The sequence below is a fragment of the Pyxicephalus adspersus genome, chromosome 6 (assembly GCF_032062135.1).
Source record: "Pyxicephalus adspersus chromosome 6, UCB_Pads_2.0, whole genome shotgun sequence".
In the NCBI taxonomy this organism is placed as follows: Eukaryota; Metazoa; Chordata; class Amphibia; order Anura; family Pyxicephalidae; genus Pyxicephalus; species Pyxicephalus adspersus.
This window is the reverse complement of record NC_092863.1, coordinates 75,967,658-75,987,297: the sequence shown is the minus strand read 5'-3', so window position 1 is coordinate 75,987,297 and position 19,640 is coordinate 75,967,658. Positions and strand designations below refer to the sequence as shown.

General features: G+C 38.7%; 1 protein-coding gene across 3 annotated transcripts in view; it reads left to right on the top strand.

Moving 5' to 3' along the window:
• ZFYVE16 (zinc finger FYVE-type containing 16) overlaps positions 1 to 19,640 on the top strand; it is a 33,915-nt gene that overhangs the window by 913 nt on the left and 13,362 nt on the right. For 2 of the 3 annotated variants that reach the window (XM_072416220.1, XM_072416221.1), the window contains exons 2-10: positions 1,202 to 1,290; positions 2,441 to 4,422; positions 6,726 to 6,822; positions 8,773 to 8,949; positions 13,181 to 13,326; positions 15,242 to 15,491; positions 16,009 to 16,131; positions 16,228 to 16,383; positions 17,216 to 17,440. In XM_072416220.1, coding sequence (XP_072272321.1) covers positions 1,221 to 1,290; positions 2,441 to 4,422; positions 6,726 to 6,822; positions 8,773 to 8,949; positions 13,181 to 13,326; positions 15,242 to 15,491; positions 16,009 to 16,131; positions 16,228 to 16,383; positions 17,216 to 17,440 — 3,226 coding nt within the window. In that variant the 5' untranslated portion in view covers positions 1,202 to 1,220. The remainder of the gene's footprint in view (positions 1 to 1,201; positions 1,291 to 2,440; positions 4,423 to 6,725; positions 6,823 to 8,772; positions 8,950 to 13,180; positions 13,327 to 15,241; positions 15,492 to 16,008; positions 16,132 to 16,227; positions 16,384 to 17,215; positions 17,441 to 19,640) is intronic. The other variant, XM_072416222.1, reaches the window with a different exon arrangement.

Here is a 19,640-nt window from a genome sequence, read left to right as displayed (position 1 = left end):
CACATGTTAAGTCTTTATAGCAAAAAAAGAATAAAATGTGAACATTGGGAGCCCCTGACAGTGTTATAATATTAACCCAACCCTAGTTACTTTCACTTTTGCTGCACAGCTTGGTCAGCATGTGAGCAATAGAGATATACAATAAAGAAGTATGGGGGGGGGGCACGCTGTGGGACTAACACAATAATCATTGCTGATGGACAGTTACCACTGGCAGCTTGTTCTGATCTGACTGCATTAAAGTAAAAGCTGATTGGCTGCTGAGAGTCATTGGGCCTTGTACTGTTCTACATCCTACACATAGTACTGTGCTATTAGGAAACCCAGCGTCAGCAGATGATCTTTGGTTGTATGCTCATGCTGTGTCATTCGCTGGATTTTCATCCATTAGGCTATGTACACACAGCAGATGATTCCCGTCCGATAATCGCTTCGGAGTTGATATTGGATGAGAATCTCGCATGTGTACAGCGCTCGTCAGATGTGTCCTGGCAAATCCACAAATGATCATAATGCAAGTAAAGGGGGAAGAATGCAGCGGGGTGCCGCTCCGTCGTTCTCCCCTTTCCATAGAGCAGAATGGTGCTGTATGTACAGCGCTCATTCATGCTTCATGCAGTCTTTTGTCGTCAAAACGTCTATTATTGCACCTGTGTACCCAGCCTTACATATGTGGATCTGGCACAAAGTTGAATGCTCTTTGCCTGGGCTGCCTGCTCTCCATCATGCAAAGATAAATACAGTGTGAGGGATCTACATTCACAGAATAACATGGACACTAACATTCTACAGGACGTGCTGCATTTATCTGTTATATCTAAAGAGGGGAGGGGTTCAGCCTACAGGTAAAGCAGAAAATAATAATTTATTAGGGGAACTAAACCCATTGAGTGAGTTTAAACACATGTCCCTGTTCTGTCTCTCTGCAATAACCATCCCGCTGAAGTGTGAATTTGCAAAGTGAGTCTTTAGTTACGCTGTTATCAAAGCTGCCGTGACTTGCTCAGCGTGTTGTGCCAAATTGAAAAGATCAATGCCCTTTGTTAGCCACATATTGACCATTTATAGATTTTACCGCACACTGTAATGTCACGTCACTTCTGTGGCCTGAACAACAATAGTCCATTTTTATCAATAGTTGTTTCTTTTTACTAAGGCGTACATGTATTGTTGTCTTATGTTTTCTTGCCTTTTGTTTCAGGATCAGACAATAAAAGAAGATGGATAATTATTTTCAAGCTGCAGTCATAGATCTGGATAAACTTCTGGATGATTTTGAACAGAATACAGGTAGGTGACAATAATGAGTAGACTAATGAGTAGACTAGAGCTGTCGAATAGCTGAGTTACGCACAGAATTTTCAAGTTAGTTCCTTCTGCCAGCTTCTACATAATTACAGGATACAGCAGAAATGTTGCTGCTAATGTTGATCCATTCAGTCACAGCCAGAGGTGTGGATAGCAGTGGCACGCAGAGCATTTAACACCCAATGTACAGCAAGTATTAAAAGCACCCAGGGAAGAAGATTAAAGATACTTACCTGTCCATTGGGTGGTGTTCTAGCTCTGCATGATGCTGCTATCAAATACTTCCAGGTGTGTCAGATAGTTTGTCTGTTCTCGCTGGGCATTGTGTATTCTTTGCTGTTATAGATAAGAATTACAGCCACCCTGTGAAGAAGGATCAGTGTTTCAGAATTGTTTTTTTGTTGACATATATAGTTACTGATCCAGGGAAACCATTCAGTACACAGCAGATGCATATAAATGTTAACCTTCTAAAGGATTTGCAATTTACATACCTTAACTATACTGCACAACAAAATAAAGGTTTTGTAATTCGGAATTCATCTTTCTGGTATAACTTTTTGCAATTTCCTGTTTTGGACAATAAATCAACATAGATCCTCTCCAATGACTCTGACCCTGTCACTACATTATGCGTTGTGAGCTGAACACAATATTATATATTAACTGTAGCCCCTTTTTTTACCTTTTTTTTTCTTCTTCCTATTCCTTGCTACTATTGCACTTCAAACCCCCTTCTTCAACACCAGGCTTTCAAGTGAATAGAAATTGATGTACAAGACAACGTTTGATAGTACTCTAAAGCTTCCATCCTGCCCTCTATGATACCATTGTTCACAGTCAAGTGATGGATATAGCTCAGAAAACAAAAAAATAGAGAATTGAGAATTACTGAAAAGTTAAAGAACACAGTTATACAAAGTGGGGGGGGGGGGGGGGCTACATTGATAGCTAAATGCATTTTTACTGAATTTTTTACCCTGCAGTATGTACTGTAGGGACAGGATCTCTTTTACCTCAGTAGCTGATTGATTTGACAAAGGTGACTAGCATAGGTTATCACCTACTTGATAAATTTAAAGATCATTTAGCAGGTAAAAATAATATTTATGGTATATTGTTTTGTCCACAGATGAACTAGAAAGCTATCAGCCAGGTGAAGAGCCTTTTAATCCAGACCAGAATGACTTTTATCTGCAGCCAGATTACCCAAGTCCTGGAAAGGAACCATGTGGAAGCGTTTCTCCACTTTCTCTCTCCGAATGCCCAGAGCAAAATGAACTGGAGTTAAAACCAGGGGCACCTGTCCCATGCAGTGATAAAAGCGTGACAGGCCCAGATCTCTTATCCTGTGTGGATGGAGGAACAGCCATAGAAGATGAGTCAAATACTGGGAGGAGTAGTGTTCCAATATGTGATCTCATTAGCGACACAGGAAGTTTGCTTCATGCAGCAAGTAGTAATGAGTCACTGATTCCAGATTCTACCCAATCCATTGGAAACATTGTTTCTGACCTTGAACTGCTTTCTGACCCAAGTTTTTTTGCTATTCCACCTTCAAATTCCTCTACCTTATTACAAAATGAAGGTGCAGATGTTGGAGATCTTGTTCCTGTTACTTCAAACTGGCTGCCGTTGAATGAAGCTAATCTTCTTGATATAAGCACCAATGCAAATGGCACTGGTCTTCCTGTCCACTCAGGTCGTAACCCCATCTTGGATGAGACAAGAGAACCGTCTGATACTGAATCCATTAGTGACTCTAGTACTAGCTCGAGTTCTTCAAGCACAGATGGATATGTAAGTGATGATCAGTCCTATGAGGCATTAGCAGAAGATCAGATTGGTGTTCCAAAAGAGCATCATTTAGGTATGGTATATGCTCTGAACACCATAGAATTTCCTGAAGTAGCAAGTCAAGAAACCACGGTGTCTGCAAATCAACATGTTGTAAATTCAGATGCTTTAGATGATCACAATGAAAGCTCAGCTTCCGTGCAATCTACAGTTAAAACTATGGTGACCTTAGAGTGCAATGATGACATATCTGATGTGTCAACTGTATCTGCTTGCAGTACAGAAAAGCCCTTGGACTTTTCTAGCTCAGTAAACTCTAGGACAGAAGGCAGCGATGAGCAGCTTGACGAACGCAAGGATACAGTGTTAGCGAGCCAAATTTCAGAAGATGAATCCACAAGTATATCGGCAGCCAGCTTTGAAGTATATAGGGAGGATAAAGAGCCTCCCATACCTAATATAGATTTTGTACAGGCAGAAGTTTTGTCACAACAAACTAAATTACCTGCTGTGGAAAGAGCCAGCATTTCACCTGAGCCAGGCCATAAACCTGTTTACAACAGTGAGTTTGGAGATGCCGTATTATCAGATTTTATGAGTCAGAAGTTGCTAACTGATCCTAATGACCTATTGTTAGGTGACACATATATAAGCGATGCTGAACTCGATGCTTTTCTTAGTGAGGAAGGTTTATCTCTAAGTAAAGAAAGTGCTGTGGGAAGTTTCCCAGCCTATAATTTTGCTGAAACGGTTTCAAGTGGGCCTTGCCTTGACACTTTGAATGATGAATTGCAATCTTTGAAGACAGACAAAGATGAGACTGAGGACAGTGCAATCCGTAGCGCTGTGGATGTTAAAAATAACGTTGCTTCACCACATCCAGCTAAGGAGGAAGGAGCTCTCCCAGGCACTAGTGTGTCTTCACCTGTCGGAGGTGCAAGGCCCAAGCAGTTATTTCATAATCCACCAAATTCTCTTGCTATTAACCGACCAGGGAAACTAAACAATAGGGATGTAGAAGGAAATCTGGATGAACAGGCAGCTGAAGAAGCCAGTCCATACAACTCACCTTCTCATGTTGTATCACCAAGTCCTGGTAACAGCATTCTGAAAAAAACAATGAATGTTGAGTCTGATGAGAGCCCTGAAATGAGTGTGGAGGCACTTGGGAAACCTGAGGATGGGCCAGGAGAAAATCAGGTTCTTGGCCAGAGACAGCCCATGTGGATCCCTGACTCTGAGGCGCCCAATTGTATGAATTGCAGCATTAAGTTCACCTTCACAAAGCGAAGACATCATTGTAGAGCTTGTGGAAAGGTAAGATGGCCTAATTTTGTTGTATCAGTTTGTTAGTGAACTCAAAATGAAAAATATGTCATGCCAGTTTATATAACTTATTCTACGTTTTATCAAAAGGGTGGTAAAAGGAAATGTATGATTGAAGCGAAATATGTGGAAAGAAGGTTGAGGGGCTTACGCAGATCCAAACTCAATCACTAAAATCTCACATTATGTTTATTCAAATTCAGAGAGTTCAGACCTCCTGGTATAGGCTGTCAAGCTCTGTTCCTATCTCTTTGTTGTTCTCCTGCATTGTCATCCTTTTCCACCATCCATTCCACTTATGGATGCTACAAGTGGAACACACAGTAGGCAGGATTAGTGTACAGTTGCCACCATAAGGAAACTTGCCTTGAGAAATGCCCCATGAGCACATGAATATAGATAGAGGCTGGTGGGGCTCAGCAGTACAAAGGTTGGAAAAAGGTGAAAAGAAGCATCTTATAAAAAAGGTAATATTTATTGTTTATGATATTCTGTGCAGTATTTTTAAAGCTGGGTGGAGAGAAGATGTAGACAGGTGCTGGTCCCTGTATCATGACTTAACATATAACAATGTTTACTTTGCTAACACTCGGCAGTGTTCTCCCCAGCCCCTTTTAGCTAGGCGCACCACCTGGCACTTTTCAGTAATCACCGAGCTGTTTTTGTGTGGTTACTGAAAAGTGCCGTGTGGTGCACCTACCTAAAAAGGTCTGGGGGGGACACTGTAGTGTGTTAGCAAGGAAAACATTGTTTATTTATAGTTTACATCTAGAATAGATCAACATACTGTGAACAGACATTGTTCTACCACTTATGTATGGCTCATATAATAGATTAGGTGCCAGCAACTACATGAGAGGGGCTCTGGGTGGTATGATTAACTACCCCATTATTAAGCTGGTTGAAGTACATCATCTGTGACTGTCTGAACTACTCTCAAATCCAGTTACTTTGTGATGCAAACGCCTCCTAATTTTAACAGAAAATTTCCTTGTTTCTCACTGTCCCCCATACCCAACCCCCCCAGCCCCCCCCCCCAGCTGTTGACAGGACTAGGTGTTGCTTGAACAGCACAAACCATGCTCCCTACAAGTGGTGCAAGCAATCGCAGCCTAAATGAGAGCAACATTTTTGTTTTGAATTCGGAAGCAGTGTAGCAGTGTTGGCACACCATGCAGAAAATTGCATAGGATGGACTTCACTCTCAGCTCTACAGCATTCATGGGACTTTGCAGCATGGAAACTGTGTAGATGCCATCATAATATTGTCATTATACATTTACATTATAAATGAAAGGCCATAGTTCTAATTTAAGGTAGCTAATGGCTTTGAAGCCACTATTCCAAGTGTCCGCTAGCAGATGATTTTGTTACAAATAAATGCCGACTGTAAGTATGAGTTATTGGTCTAGAAGAAAAAACGTCATACAAAAAACAGGTCAATCAGAGTCATGGTTCTCATTGTAACTCAGTTCAACTCTACTGTGCATCGGCACTAACTTGTGTGAATATTGGGATAGGAACATTGCCCTGAATGTTAGAAGAGGTAACTTTTATTTACCAAATTATTCCTTAAAGATGTTGGGCTTGGTGTTTTTCTTTAAGTTTACTACAGATCAGCATGTGGTTCAAAAGGTTATTAACTAGATAATTAGGTCAAACCTGGCTACTTATTTGGGTGTATCTCTCTTTAATCATTCTTCAAGCTGGTTTAGTTATTTACAAATATAAACAAATCAAACCTTATTAGTTTTTAAAGCCCCATCATTTTGTTTAAATCCGCTAAATAAATTCCAGGTAGATCAAAACAAAGTTTGTTGAATATCTTACAGTTTTTTCCTTAGTAAAGCAGCCAAAGCCTGCATAGAGAATCCTGCATGGTGCACAGCTGCAATGTTCGACTTTTGGGGACACGTCTTCTCTGTGGCAAAGCAGTGATCCTATTACAGATGTCTAGATGTTACAGATTTTTTTATATATGGGCTAAAATAAAATAATGCATAAATACCGCCATTTGAGCAGGTTATTCTACATTTTATAAAAGGACCGATATTATTAAAGACATCTAGTAAAGGTTCCTCTCTGCAGTATGTTGAAAGAGCACAGGCTGTTCAGTTCAGGTTTTGGGTGCTATCCAAAGAAAAATAAATGTAACACATTGAACATATTTTTATTTTGATGCATCTGGAGTGTGCTTAGAAGATTTTATATAGGCCTTTTATACACTACTACTGTATATGCCATTTTAAGTATATTTTCATCTTTTCTATACCAGTTTATTTTTGTTTTTCCAGGTTTTCTGTTCTGTTTGTTGCAGTCAGAAATGTAAACTGCAGTACTTGGAAAAAGAAGCAAGAGTCTGTGTGATCTGCTATAGCTTCATCACCAGAGGTTAGTGGCATGGCCTATTGGTTTCCCTCAGCGGCTCTGTGTGTAGGAGACTGCTAATTATTAACACTTTTTCGTGGCTTAGCACTGCTTAGTGAACGGGTTTATGGGTGTCTCCTAAAATTCCTGTTGGTTTTCCACTAACTTTTCCTATACTGATCGGCTCATTGACTTCTTTAACCATGTAACCTTCCAAAGCACAGTGTACATAGTACGTAAAATAAACCTGGCTGTGCAGAAAAGATTTCTGAACTAGTGAAATGTCATGTTGTACAGTAGGTTGTTTAATGAAAGGACAACTGTATCTTTGAGTTGCCCTTTTATTGAATTTGTCCCTCCTAACTGATATGATACTTACATAGTTATATAGTCAGTTAGGTTAAAAAAAAAGACATAAGTCCATCAAGTTCAACTACTAGGGAAATAAACATATCCAAGATATAAAACCCTATAGACATAGTTGATCCAGCGGAAGACAAAACCCCTTGCTCCAACGGGAAAAATTCCTTCTTGATTCCATGAGCTAATCCGATGTTCCCAGGATTACAGTCCCTATTATCTTTACCTTAAAGATTTATCCCCAGTTATATTCTGTTCTTCTAGAAAAGCATTCAGCTTTTTCTTACTGCAATCTATAGTACTTGCTGAAACTACTCCTGAGGGAGCCTTACCTCCTTCCTCAATTCAGTTTGTTCTTTGTGTAGCCTCACCAGGTGTTGCACAGTCTTCTTTAAATTGTTCTTGCTGGGTCCCCAATCCCAAAGCTAAAAAGGACCCGGATATGACATTTTCAAAAAAGGCTGTGCAGCTTCACATTGCATTTACTTAAGGACAGCTTGTATCAACTGTACATTTATCTTTTATGTTTCCAAATACCTTTTTTCATATTATCAAAAGTTGTGTACTACTAACTAGAGTGTTTTTGGATTGTACTGGTTACAGCAGTCTTCTACTTTCACATTGTAAAGGGGAACTCTTGTCATAACAAAATTGTCAGTTCAGTTCTAGAACACTGGGGTCTGAGCTCTGGACAAAGGTATAGGTTTGAGGTATAAACTTACTTTTATTGAAAGTTAGAAACTAGTTTACATAGAATTGTTTATTTGTAGTAATCAGCATACGCAATTACCCCCTATTGAATTAACTTGCATTGACTCTAGAATGCTGTTGGAGCTAAATATTGAGATGTTACTGACAGTAACCAATTGGTATGCTTTCTTTTTTAATGTCACATCATTTAATTGGTTACTATAGTGGCCAGAATCTTCCAAAAGCTTCTATAGTTGGAGTGTGCATTTACACCAACAAAGAACACAGGATCAAGTTTGATGGGGGCAATATCCTTTAATATTGAGTCCGTATGGGACTACTGAGTAGAATATTTAGGTAAATGCCTTCCCTTTTAACACATTGACCTGGACTTTGCTTGCAACCTCCAAGCTAGGTCAAAATGCTCAGTGGCAAAAGTGGCAGTAGCTGTGTTCTGAGTACAGCACCTGTATAAGTATTATTATTATAATAAACAGAAATTATATAGCGCCAACATTTTATGCAGTGCTGTACATTAAATAGGGGGTTCAAATGACAGAGGGATACAGACAGTGACACAGGATGAGCAGAGGACCATATATAAATTCTTCCAACTAAACATTAAAACAGAAATAAGCAACCTTAAATTGTTAACAACTATTACAGATTTTTGAGTTGTGACTAGAGTTCCTCTTGAATTACCCTGGATAGATATTGAGCCCGTCTACCAGGGAAATTTGTCTTGTCTTGTGTGCTCATGATCCACAAACATCTGTGTGTGTTCATTGTTGAGTGTTTAGATAGAAATTCTTTTGTCCTTACTCTTTGACTTCTGTCTGTCCTGGGTGAACTCTTTCTGCCACTGCTTCTCAGCAACCAGCTAGTCAATCCCAATATGTTTTCTATTTTTTTCCCTTCCTTTAGTTCAGGCTATTGAGAGGATGATGAGCCCAACTGTTCCTAGTCCAAACCCCAATGTCCCCTCTGAGTATTGCTCTACCATTCCTCCTATGATGCAGGCCCAGGCAGCTGGTACACTTAATTCTCCTCCACCCACTGTCCTGGTGGCTGGCTCAGTACTTAAACATCCTGGAGCTGAAGGTAATTGTCAACATACAAGTAGTTAGATGCTTGTTTACCCTTAGCTTATATGTAAAGATTTAAATTATTACCAATTGTCTTTTATTCCCAGTAGAGAATGTGGGATTATAATAAGAGGTCCAGTGTGTATCGTGACAGCCTTATTGAGCTAGGAAGTGTCATTTATTTTTCTTTTTACCTTATGTTCATAATGAATTGAGATTCCGTGGCTTTAGAGTCGGACAGTCCTGTAGTTTGCAGTTCTTTGGTACCTGGAGTTGAAAAAAAAAGTACTCTGGCTCCTAATTTATTTTGAGTTTTTATGAAATATAAACATATATTAAAATGTCCTATTTTAAAGCATATAGCCATACATAAGAAAGTACTTTACTGTTATAGGATTAAAGCCCAGTGAATAGTTATTTTCACTATTGTGAAGTTCAGCATAGCTGTTATGCAATTGGACATTACTACATAATTTTGATCCAGATTATCCCTGACAAAAGGTATTTTAATTTGTGTTGCAGTGAGCTTTTAGGCTACGTATACATGTCAGATGACTCTTGTCAGATAATCAGGGCTGATATTGAATGATCTGGCTCGTGTACAGTAGTTGTCGTTCTGACAACCGTCCTGACGGATCCACAAATCATAATAAAAGGGAAGAGAGCACAGTGGGGTGCCGCTCAGTCGTTCTCCCCCCTCCCCTCTCCATAGAGCAGAAAAGTGCTCTATGTACAGCGCTTGTTCATGCATCGTGCAGTCCTTTATCTTTGGAAAGGATCGTGAAAGTAATTTTCATGGTAAACATGTACAGTATGTGTTTAGAGCCAGATCATCCACAAAGCTTTGCAAAGCTTGGAACCTCTTGTCTCCTCATTTGGAGCACAGCATATAGATCAGGGGGGCCCACACTATTTTGGCATAGGAGCTACTTTTAAAATGGCCAAGGCCAAAATGATCTACCAACAATTAAAATGCTAAACATATATTTATTTATATATATACCGAGAATGACACAGAAGTGACTGAAGCTAATGGGACATTGATTGGCAGAACATTGCACATACATTGCACTACAAGACTATAGTGACAGGAAAGCTATAGTTCACCTGTCATAAGAGAATGATGTGCTGCACAAGCAAAAGAACTGCTAATCTGTACAAAGGTATCTCAGTTATTGAACCCTGACCCCGAGCCTAAACTAACTTGGCAGCTGACTGCTCGCCCTCTCTGCCTTCCTTCTCACTTCGCACTGGTACACCAGCCTTCAGCGCAAAGTTCCTGCTGTTGTCTAACAAAAGACATCCCCAGCATCCCTATAGACGTACAGTAAAGCTGCTGGTAAACAGCAGGGAGGGGTAAGGCAGCACCAGTGGATCACGATCGACGTGTTGGGGCACCCCTAATATGGATCAATCTTGCTCAGCCTTTGTAACAGGGAGGAGCCCTTGAAATAACGTTCAGTTCTTCGAGAACCCTTGCTATAATTACTATAACCACAGCTCACAGTACATTAGTGTGGTGGTTGGTGGCAATAATGACTTTAGGAGTGACTTGCATCGATAGCAAGTGGAAAGATAGCCAAAAACATTGTTGGTGTCAGTGCTAACAGACCTGAATCATCCAAATTGCTCATGGCTCAAGGAACACTTGACCACCTCTAGAGGAGCTCTAGGAGGTGCTCAACCCAGAAATTTTTTTAAACTGGGTGGGATGAAATTGTAGGCGGTTGGTGGCCCTTGTATTTTGACCCAACTCATCAGTAACCACCCAAAAACAGCCGGGTGGTTACTGAAAAGTGCCGGGATTAAAGGGGCTGGAGTGAACACTGCTAGGGTTCCATGGATATAGAATATAGATGGAGAACTGGCTGGCCCAGTGACAGGTAATGTGAGTTAGTAAGGAGGCTTACTGAGTCATTTTGGCAAGCCCTTGTGAACACTTTATCAAAATCCACTCCTTAAATTCCTGTGGAATTGGTGGATTAAATTGTAGTAAATGGGCAAATTTCTGTAAAAAATGTATTCTAAACCGTGCACTGTCGTGGGGAACATGTACCAAATCAAACACTTCTAATATTTGGTACTTCTAATATTATAATACCAAATATAACTTTGATGTGTTTCTATTGATCTGTTTGAGATATCCTTTAAAATTCTGAGCTTAGTTGAGGTGAGCATTATGTTCTTAAAGGTGTTACATATGAATTGAATGTGCAAAATTACTGTATATGTTTGAATATATACAATAAGATTTGTATATAAATATAAACCAGAAAGCAGAAAAACTACATTGGTTTGACTATAAACCTAGGGCACTGGATCTATAAAACTATGAACTGGATCTCTGGAGAGGCGACATTGGAAGCAGAACAAAGTAGCCAGGTAACGGAGATCAATGGTTAGCGATGATCTTGTTATACTTTGCAGATCAAACCATCTAGAGGAGTGTGTGAGGTTTTTAAGACTAGATCTAATCCCTTTACCATAAAAAATATATATTTACATTGTATTTATTCATTTTATGACTCACCTTATCAGGGGTGTCAAACCCTGGCCCTTAAGGCCTTTTTTTGGCACCCCAAAGATTTTCTGAAAATGAACTACATCTTGCCCGCCCGCGTTACCACCTCACATCATCATTTTTAATACATGCAATATATAGACATTATTCATGTACACCTATCATGTGACACAAAGCCTAGTCAATAATCACATGGTGCCTGACTACCAGGGGCATTGTGTTTGTTTCAATCCATTAGAGACTGCATAGTGTAATATTTAGTGTCAGACAAACTTGTGATGTGAGAGAATGAACAACACACAGCCTGCATAGATAGATAGAAATTAGTCTTTTCAACACTAAAGTGTGTGTAGAGGGGTTTCTTTTTGTTAGTAATGGATGAAGTAGTAAACTTCCTACATTTTTTCAATAAATTTCAAGTTTGACACCCCTGCGCTATATGTTCTGTAATGGTCAGTGTTCTGTCTAAGTAGTTATGTAGCATACCCCCCTGGTGCCTTGGATTTGTGTCCGGTCTAGCAAACTTTCGTATAACAAATTGACTTTTCTGTCAGGGTATTTTTGGAAAAATTGTTTCCTGTGGTTGCGGAAGGCAATTGTTTCCCCAGGTTTGTTTCAGATTTTTTTTTATACACGCCATTTATGAAATACTGTATTGTCCTTAAATAACATGTACATGTGTATTTTATAATTGTATTTGGAATTTATTGTACATGCTGATTTTTATTATTGTAGTGTTTACTTTAGAGCTACAATTTAGTGAGACCTTTATCATTTTGTTTTTTTTACACGTTAGCTTATTTTTTAATTTTTTTTTTATCTTCCTAAATATGGAGATTGGTGAACCTGTCACTTCCATCACAAAAATCACTAGGAGGTAGCAGAAAGACATTTGCATTCTTTTTGTTGAAAAAAAACTGTTTTTCCTAATCTTGTTTAATTTCTCAATTTAAGCAAATTTTATTTTTTTCAAATCTGCAGCTTTTAATAAAATACCGGTTAATGATGTAATCATGAAGGTCCATGTTGTTCTAGTTTATCATTGCCACCATCACAAAGTTTCTCCCAAGTAAAGATATTCAGCTACTGCTGGAGTGCATGTAGATAGGAAGTGGCTTCCTAGAGGCTGCAGGAGGACAAAAATGTTTAATAGCTTTTTTAGATGTCCTAGTACTTCATATTATTAAACAGTATTTATACAGTGCCAACATATTACGCAGCGATGTACGTCAAATATACACGGGAATATCCACTAGCTGAAAGCCCCTTTCTTTAAAAAGTTACACCCCTAAGTAAAATGCTTCGGAACTTCTTCTGAGCTCTTTAAAAAAAAACACTTAATAATCCTTGTGGTAATCTTTCAGACTCCTTGAGAATCCTTTTTTTCTTTCTTTCTTTTTCTTGCTCTGTGTATTTTTATTGTACTGAAAAATTGTGAAATTTAATAAAAACATTGAAATACAGAATCCTTGAGAATGAAATACCTCACTGTAAGCTAATGGGGCTAATCAGGGCTTGTGACTTGTTTTAAAGCTCTTTTGCTGCTTGTTATCATGATCATGTTCTCATGAAAAATATCTTCATATCCGTAGGCTGGGCATGTCAAGTGAGAGACAGTTGCAGCCAATCTGAAACTTCAGCACCTTTTTTTAAAAAAAAAATTTTTTTACATTTCCTTCTCTAGCACGTAATTTTTTTTTTTTTTTACCATTGTCTTTAAATTTAGGCCTGAATCAAAAGGAACAGAAGAGGGTTTGGTTTGCTGATGGATTATTACCTAATGGAGAAGTTGCTGATACAAGTAAATTTGCTGCTGTTGGGAAAAAATCCACACAGGATCCTGATACTCCACTCTCTCCAGATTCTGCCTTGGTAAGTTACCCTTCCGACTGTTCTGGACATTCGATATAAAGTATACATATTTTTTCCAGCCTTCCCCTCTCTTTAATTTTTATTCCTATTTATGTCTGGCTTAAAAATGTAAATTTCATCTTCAATATTCACCTTGACTCTGGCTTTTTGTACTGGCACTTGGTTTTTAATGATACCTGTGGCACAGTGGCTCAGAGGTTAACACTCTGCACTTTGGCCTTTGCAGCGCTAGGTCCTAGGTTTGAATCTTGTCCAGGACACTATCTGCATGGAGTTTTGCATGTCCTGTGTTGGCGTGGATTTTCTCCCACTACTCTGCCCCCCCCCCCAAAAAAAAAAAAATCAAAAAGGTTAATTGCCACCCCCCAAAAAATAAAAATAAAAACTGACCTTGAGACATGTGAAACTGACTGAAAAACTGACCTTGTTATTGACATGTGACTATGGAAGGGACATAAGATTGTGAGCCACTGATTGTGATAAGATTGTGAGGAATAGTCCGTGACATAACTACACTTAGTTGCTGTTATGAAAAAAATCTCTGTTTTGTTTTTTTTTTCCCCAAATGACAGATTCCTAAGTGGGGTGTTTGGTTTTATTACTACATAAGCAAATCATAGTGTTCTAATGCCCAAATTTGCTGTATTTTGTTCCCTTTAATAAACTAACCTTAGGAAGTATCTAGCTAAAAAATTAAATTCCTTTGCTAGGGTTGCTTAAAATTTGACTTGCATCAGTGCACACTTCTGAACAAAAAGGGATCCAATCACACAAAAGCAGAAAATGAAATTTCATGGGGGATATCCCAAGCAGACCTTTTACTGATCTTTATGTGAACTGCCATTGCTAATTTGGTTCTAAAAAGTTGTGCTTTTTTTATCCTCTACCTTTAATATTTAGTGTGTAACTGAAACTATTAAAACTAAAAGGTCAGCATTACATCCAGGCAATAGAAACTCTTTAAAATGACTTTAACTGGATTCATTTTGGTATTCTCTGATCTGCTGATTTACTCCTTTTTTTCTTATTGTTTTCAACACACATGTAAGAGATATCCAGTTCTCTTTTGTTCATTTTAAGTGTAATGGTGCTTGACTACTGGATGTCTCACTAGTGTTTTGTAAAGATGGTAAAATGTTGTTTGTATGACATTATTTATTTTTATTTTTTTTACCTTTTACTATGTGTGTTATTGTTCTTTACATCTTACAGAGCATATTACCCTATTTAATGTCAGAACTTGCTTCTTGATACACATTTCAATTTTCAAAAAGTTCAGAATGTATAATATTTTATGTTATCTTGCAACTGTTTGTAGTTTTTCTATGTCAAAAAATAAAAATAAAAATATTAAAATAGAAAATGACAACAATGGCAGCTGACAACGTCTCTGTAGTAGGTTCAGGCTATGGGTATAGAAGGAACAAGCAAGGCAGGAGATTTTTCTGACTACAAAGCTGCATCTATTTTCCACGTCAGTAGGTAGGGAACGAAATGATCAAGATTACAGCCATGCACCAAAAGTTAGGTCAGCAAAGTTAGATTTTTTTATTGTCACACTTATTGTGTAGTACAATCCAGAATGAAAAGTACAGTTTTAAGGAAGATGATGGTGTAAGGCAATACAGTAGTAAAAAAATGGCAATTTGTCAGAAAAACTTTGTTAATAAAATCATATGATTTTTGAAGAAAAAACAAATTTAACATTTGGAAACCGTAATGGAGAAATGGTCAATTAAGCAGTGTGCACAAAATGCCTGGACATGTAGGCTTCAATCACCTGATCCTTCATTTTATTTTTTTTTGGTCTAAACTTTTTAAAGCTTGTGTTTTCTTTCTCAATGAAATATATATTAATAGATTACTTGCTATTCTGAGCTGAAAGTTTGAGCTGAAAATGTTAATTTTCTTGCAGCAAGTTGCTGGCATTTTTCAGGACAGTACAAAGCAGTCTGATACAACTGAAGAATCCTGTACCTCTGTTGAAGCATCTGAAGATAAGGCATCTGTCTCCGAGGAAGCATCTAGCACCTTTACTGTGTCTTCAGCAAAAGACTATCGAATGCTGTGTGGGATCGATAAAAGTGTTAGCAGAGAGATAAGTCTTGTTCCAGATGATGAGTTAGGCCTTCCACCCCTTCTGCTGACTAGTGGTGAAAGTGGAGGTAACTGCAGACACTTGGAGGAAATCAAAAGCTTAATCGTGCATATTACAATCTTCTTTAGATCAACCAATACTATGTAATCCAAGGGTTCTTTACAGCATAGAAAATGATTGGATAGTTTAGATAGGTCCTTATATTACATTTTTGGTAACTCTAGATTCCAGTTTTAATTTTTTATCAGTTTTTTTTTTTTGCCGATTACTGCTAGTGAGAGCATTAAAAAAGGGTCATGACGTGAGTGGTTTCTGTGGGAATACTCTGTTTGTAAAGTGGTATTGATATACTTTTATACATATTTCCCATGAAGAAAGCAAAATCTAATGTTTTGCAGTTGATGAATTCACTTTAAATTTTAGCATACAGTGTTTAATAAAATACTCATTTTTGTGTCAGTGCCAAAAAAAGTAGCCTAGCATTATTATGTACAGTTGCATATTTCAGTATGGTAGTGTTTGCATTGTTTGGAAACACGATCTAATCCCTCTTAACCAATGAAGTTCATGTCCTTTTGTTTCAGACGCACTGGTGGAGAATAGTCCTACTCATGCAGGAGTCATGATGCTTTTAAATGAAGATGGGCCCAATCCATTGACTTTTGTTGTAAATGCAAACGTACTTGTGAATGTCAAGATAGTACCTTGTAAGTAGAAACTCAGCATCATACTGTATACTAAACTTTCCATACATATTAGACCCAAATACATAACAGACATCTTTTTTATCTTTTCCTTTTCAGATGCTGGGGAAAAGTGCTGGTTCTTTGCTACAAACGGTTTACATGGCTTAGGCCAGCAAGAAATTGTAGTAGTTTTGAAATGCTTACCAGATGAAGAAACTGTTCCAAAGGATATATTTAAACTTATGGTGCTCATTTACAAGGATGCACAAAAAGGTAATATAGTACATATTTACAGATCATGTTCTAGTACAGGGGTCATCAAACTTTTTTAGCCACTAGGCCATTTTTTTTTGGGGGGGGGGGGGGGGGGGGTGGCACACTAGGCCGGACTCACTCTCGAGTCCTGCCCTATTGGCTCCCCCCCACCAGGAACGCCCCCTTAAGGGAATTCCCTCTCCTCTGCAATGCCTCCAGAGGAGAGGGATTATTCCCTATTTACCCTGACCGGTGTTAAGACTTCTGCCTCCAGGGTAAATAGGGAACATTCCCTCTCCTCCGTATGCATTGCGGAGGAGAGGGAATTCGCTTCAGGGAGCCACAGCAAGAGGAGCCTTAAGAGCTGCATGCGGCTCCGGTAGTTTGTTCCGGACTAATTCCGGCAGGCATCCCGCAGCTGCCAGCTGGCATTGGGCCGGATGGGCCAGGGGGCGTTAGGCCGGAACAAACTACCGGGTAGGCCGTATCTGGCCTAAAGGCCGGAGTTTGCCGATCTCTGTTCTAGTTTAACCTCATCTTGTTTTATTGATGTGTCAAGAGTACAAAACTGAACAAATTCCCGTAGTCCAGGTAGTTAATGTATTTGAGATTACTTTTTAGTTGCCCATTAACCGCGAAGAAACATATTCACCTAGTTGCCTCCCTCCCAAACTGCACATAAAGCCGCAGTCTGCAGGTTTTGTATAGGTATTCTATTGGATGAGTGAATCCCTTTTAACTACTAGTACAGAATAAAATTTTGACCTGAAAAGAGCAGTGTAAAAGTTTTTTTATTTTCAGTTTTTCATTTAGCCTTTTCATCTTCTAATTTATATATATTTTTTTATAGGAAAATATATAGGCAATTTAGAAAACATAACATTTACAGAAAGCTTTCTGGGCAGCAAGGATCATGGTGGAGTCCTGTTCTTTTCACCAACTTTTCAGGAACTTAGTGGACTGCCTGTTCCCAACAGTCCTTTCTTGTGCGGAGTTCTCATTCAGAAAATGGAAGTACCCTGGGCTAAGGTTTTTCCCATTCGTCTGATGCTGAGATTGGGAGCTGAATATGCTGGTAAGTTTTATGTGGCATACTTCTTAAAAAGATAATATAAATGTATATGTAATATACATAGGATAAATCCTTCTGAGCCCTTTTGTGGCTTGTGGTCAAATTTTGCAGGCTTACCTATCTGTTACCTTTAATTACTGTGTATGACTAAATAATTTTGTTTTTGTTTTTTTTTTTGTTTTTTTTTTTTTTTTTACAACTCACTGTACCAATTTCAATGTACAATACTGTATTTTCATTTCACACTTTTAGGGCCCAATAACATGTAATTTTGTTTACAATCCACATTACAACAGCCCACCTATTTTAAATGAAACCCATCACGAGCAATACCTCCTATTCTGATTTGTTTTTCACCACATTGTGTGTTTTGGTATACTGCAACACAGATGTGCTCTGTAAAGCACAATAAGGTACCATTAAAAAAAAAAAGAGTCTAAGGAAATATTTGTTGTATATATATGATTGCATTACATTGTAATGTGGGAAATGTGCAAATACACTGTCAATGTGCAAATGTGTGTGTGTGTGTGTGTGTGTGTGTGTGTGTGTGTGTGTTGAACTGTTTTGTGTGGCAATCAGATTTCAGCTGTCATTTTTCCATGGTATTCTTGAAAATGTATGCCAAAACTCTATTTGTTCTGTACAGAGGGCATATGTTGTAATGTAGTCCCAGGGCTTAATCTATTTTTTTTTGAGTCTTAGATAGAAAATGTCCTGCACTTCATGACAGTCAAAGGATTTAAATTCATCTCCTGCATACCTTTTTTTTCTCTACTGCTTATATTAATGCGATTACTCCAGCGTGGATTTGTATAGGCAATTCATTTACAGGCAACACAGTGTGGTCAGAGGATGTGCGCTGCTCTACATAGTGAATAGGAAAAATGCATTTCTGTACTTACACACATATTTCCTTTCTTTCGGGTCATGCCTGGCCTGCTGTTTCTCGCCATAAGTGCCTAAACAACCCTGATTCATTTTGTTATATCTGTGGCAGTTTCACCATTCCCATTCAAAGGGGGAACATCAGCACATTTGTAGAGCAAGCCTATTTGGCATATTTCAAAGTTAAACTTGGTGATCAAGATAGGTCTTGGGCCCCTGATTAGGTGTGCAAACAGTGTGTCGAGGGTTTACCAATGTGGACAAAGGGAACACTTGATAAGATGCCATTTGCTATACCTATGGTTTGGCGAGAGCCAGGAGATCATTTCAGTGACTGTAGAGTAAAAACTTCAGGTTATAACAAGAAATATATAAATGTAACATGGAGTATCCTAGTCTACCATCGCCTATAAGCCCAGTGGCTCATTCAGGTGAAATCCCAGTGCCGGTTTTCGTTACACTACCCTCTCTTGAAAAAACATGATTATGGTGATGAACTAGGTGATAACAATGATGACAAATTTGAAATTGAAGAAGACTCTGTTCGTAAGGCATTTAATCAGCATGAGTTGAGTGTTTTGGGACCATCGAAGAAGGCGTCAGAACTCCTAGCATCAAGACTGCCTGAGAAACATGGAAAAGGAACAAAGGTATCGTACTTTGGAACCAGGGAAATTGCATTTCTGCAGTACTTTTGAACAGACAGTGGCTTTGTGTATTGCCATAACATACCTGATTTAATGGAGGAATTGGAAATACCAATCTTTAACTCAACTGAATGGTGACTATTCATTGATGGCTCAAAGTGGAGCTTAAAGTGTGTCCTCCTTCGCAATGGCAATATATTTGGGTCAGTCCCAATTGGCCATTCAGTTTCCCTTTGTGAAGAATATGCAGACATAAAGAGAGTCATTGAGTTGTTGCAATATCACCAACACAATTGAGTCATCTGTGTTGACCTTAAAATGGTTTGCTTCCTTCTTGGTCAGCAACGCGGATACCCCAAGTATCCCTGTTATCTGTGCATGTGGGACAGCAGAACTCGTGAGAGGCATTGGGTGGAAGGGAATTGGCCTCCAAGATCTGCCCTAAAACCAGGGGATCCAAACATTCCACATGAGCCACTTGTTGATAGAAAGAATATTATATTTCCGCCTCTGCACATGAAACTGGGTCTGATGAAGCAGTTTGTTAAAGCTTTGCCAACTGAAGCAGACTGTTTCAAGTACCTCATTTTGGCATTTCTTAGCCTTTCATTTGAAAAATTAAACGCGGGTGTGTTTGATGGTCCACAGATTTGGCAGCTCATCAAAGA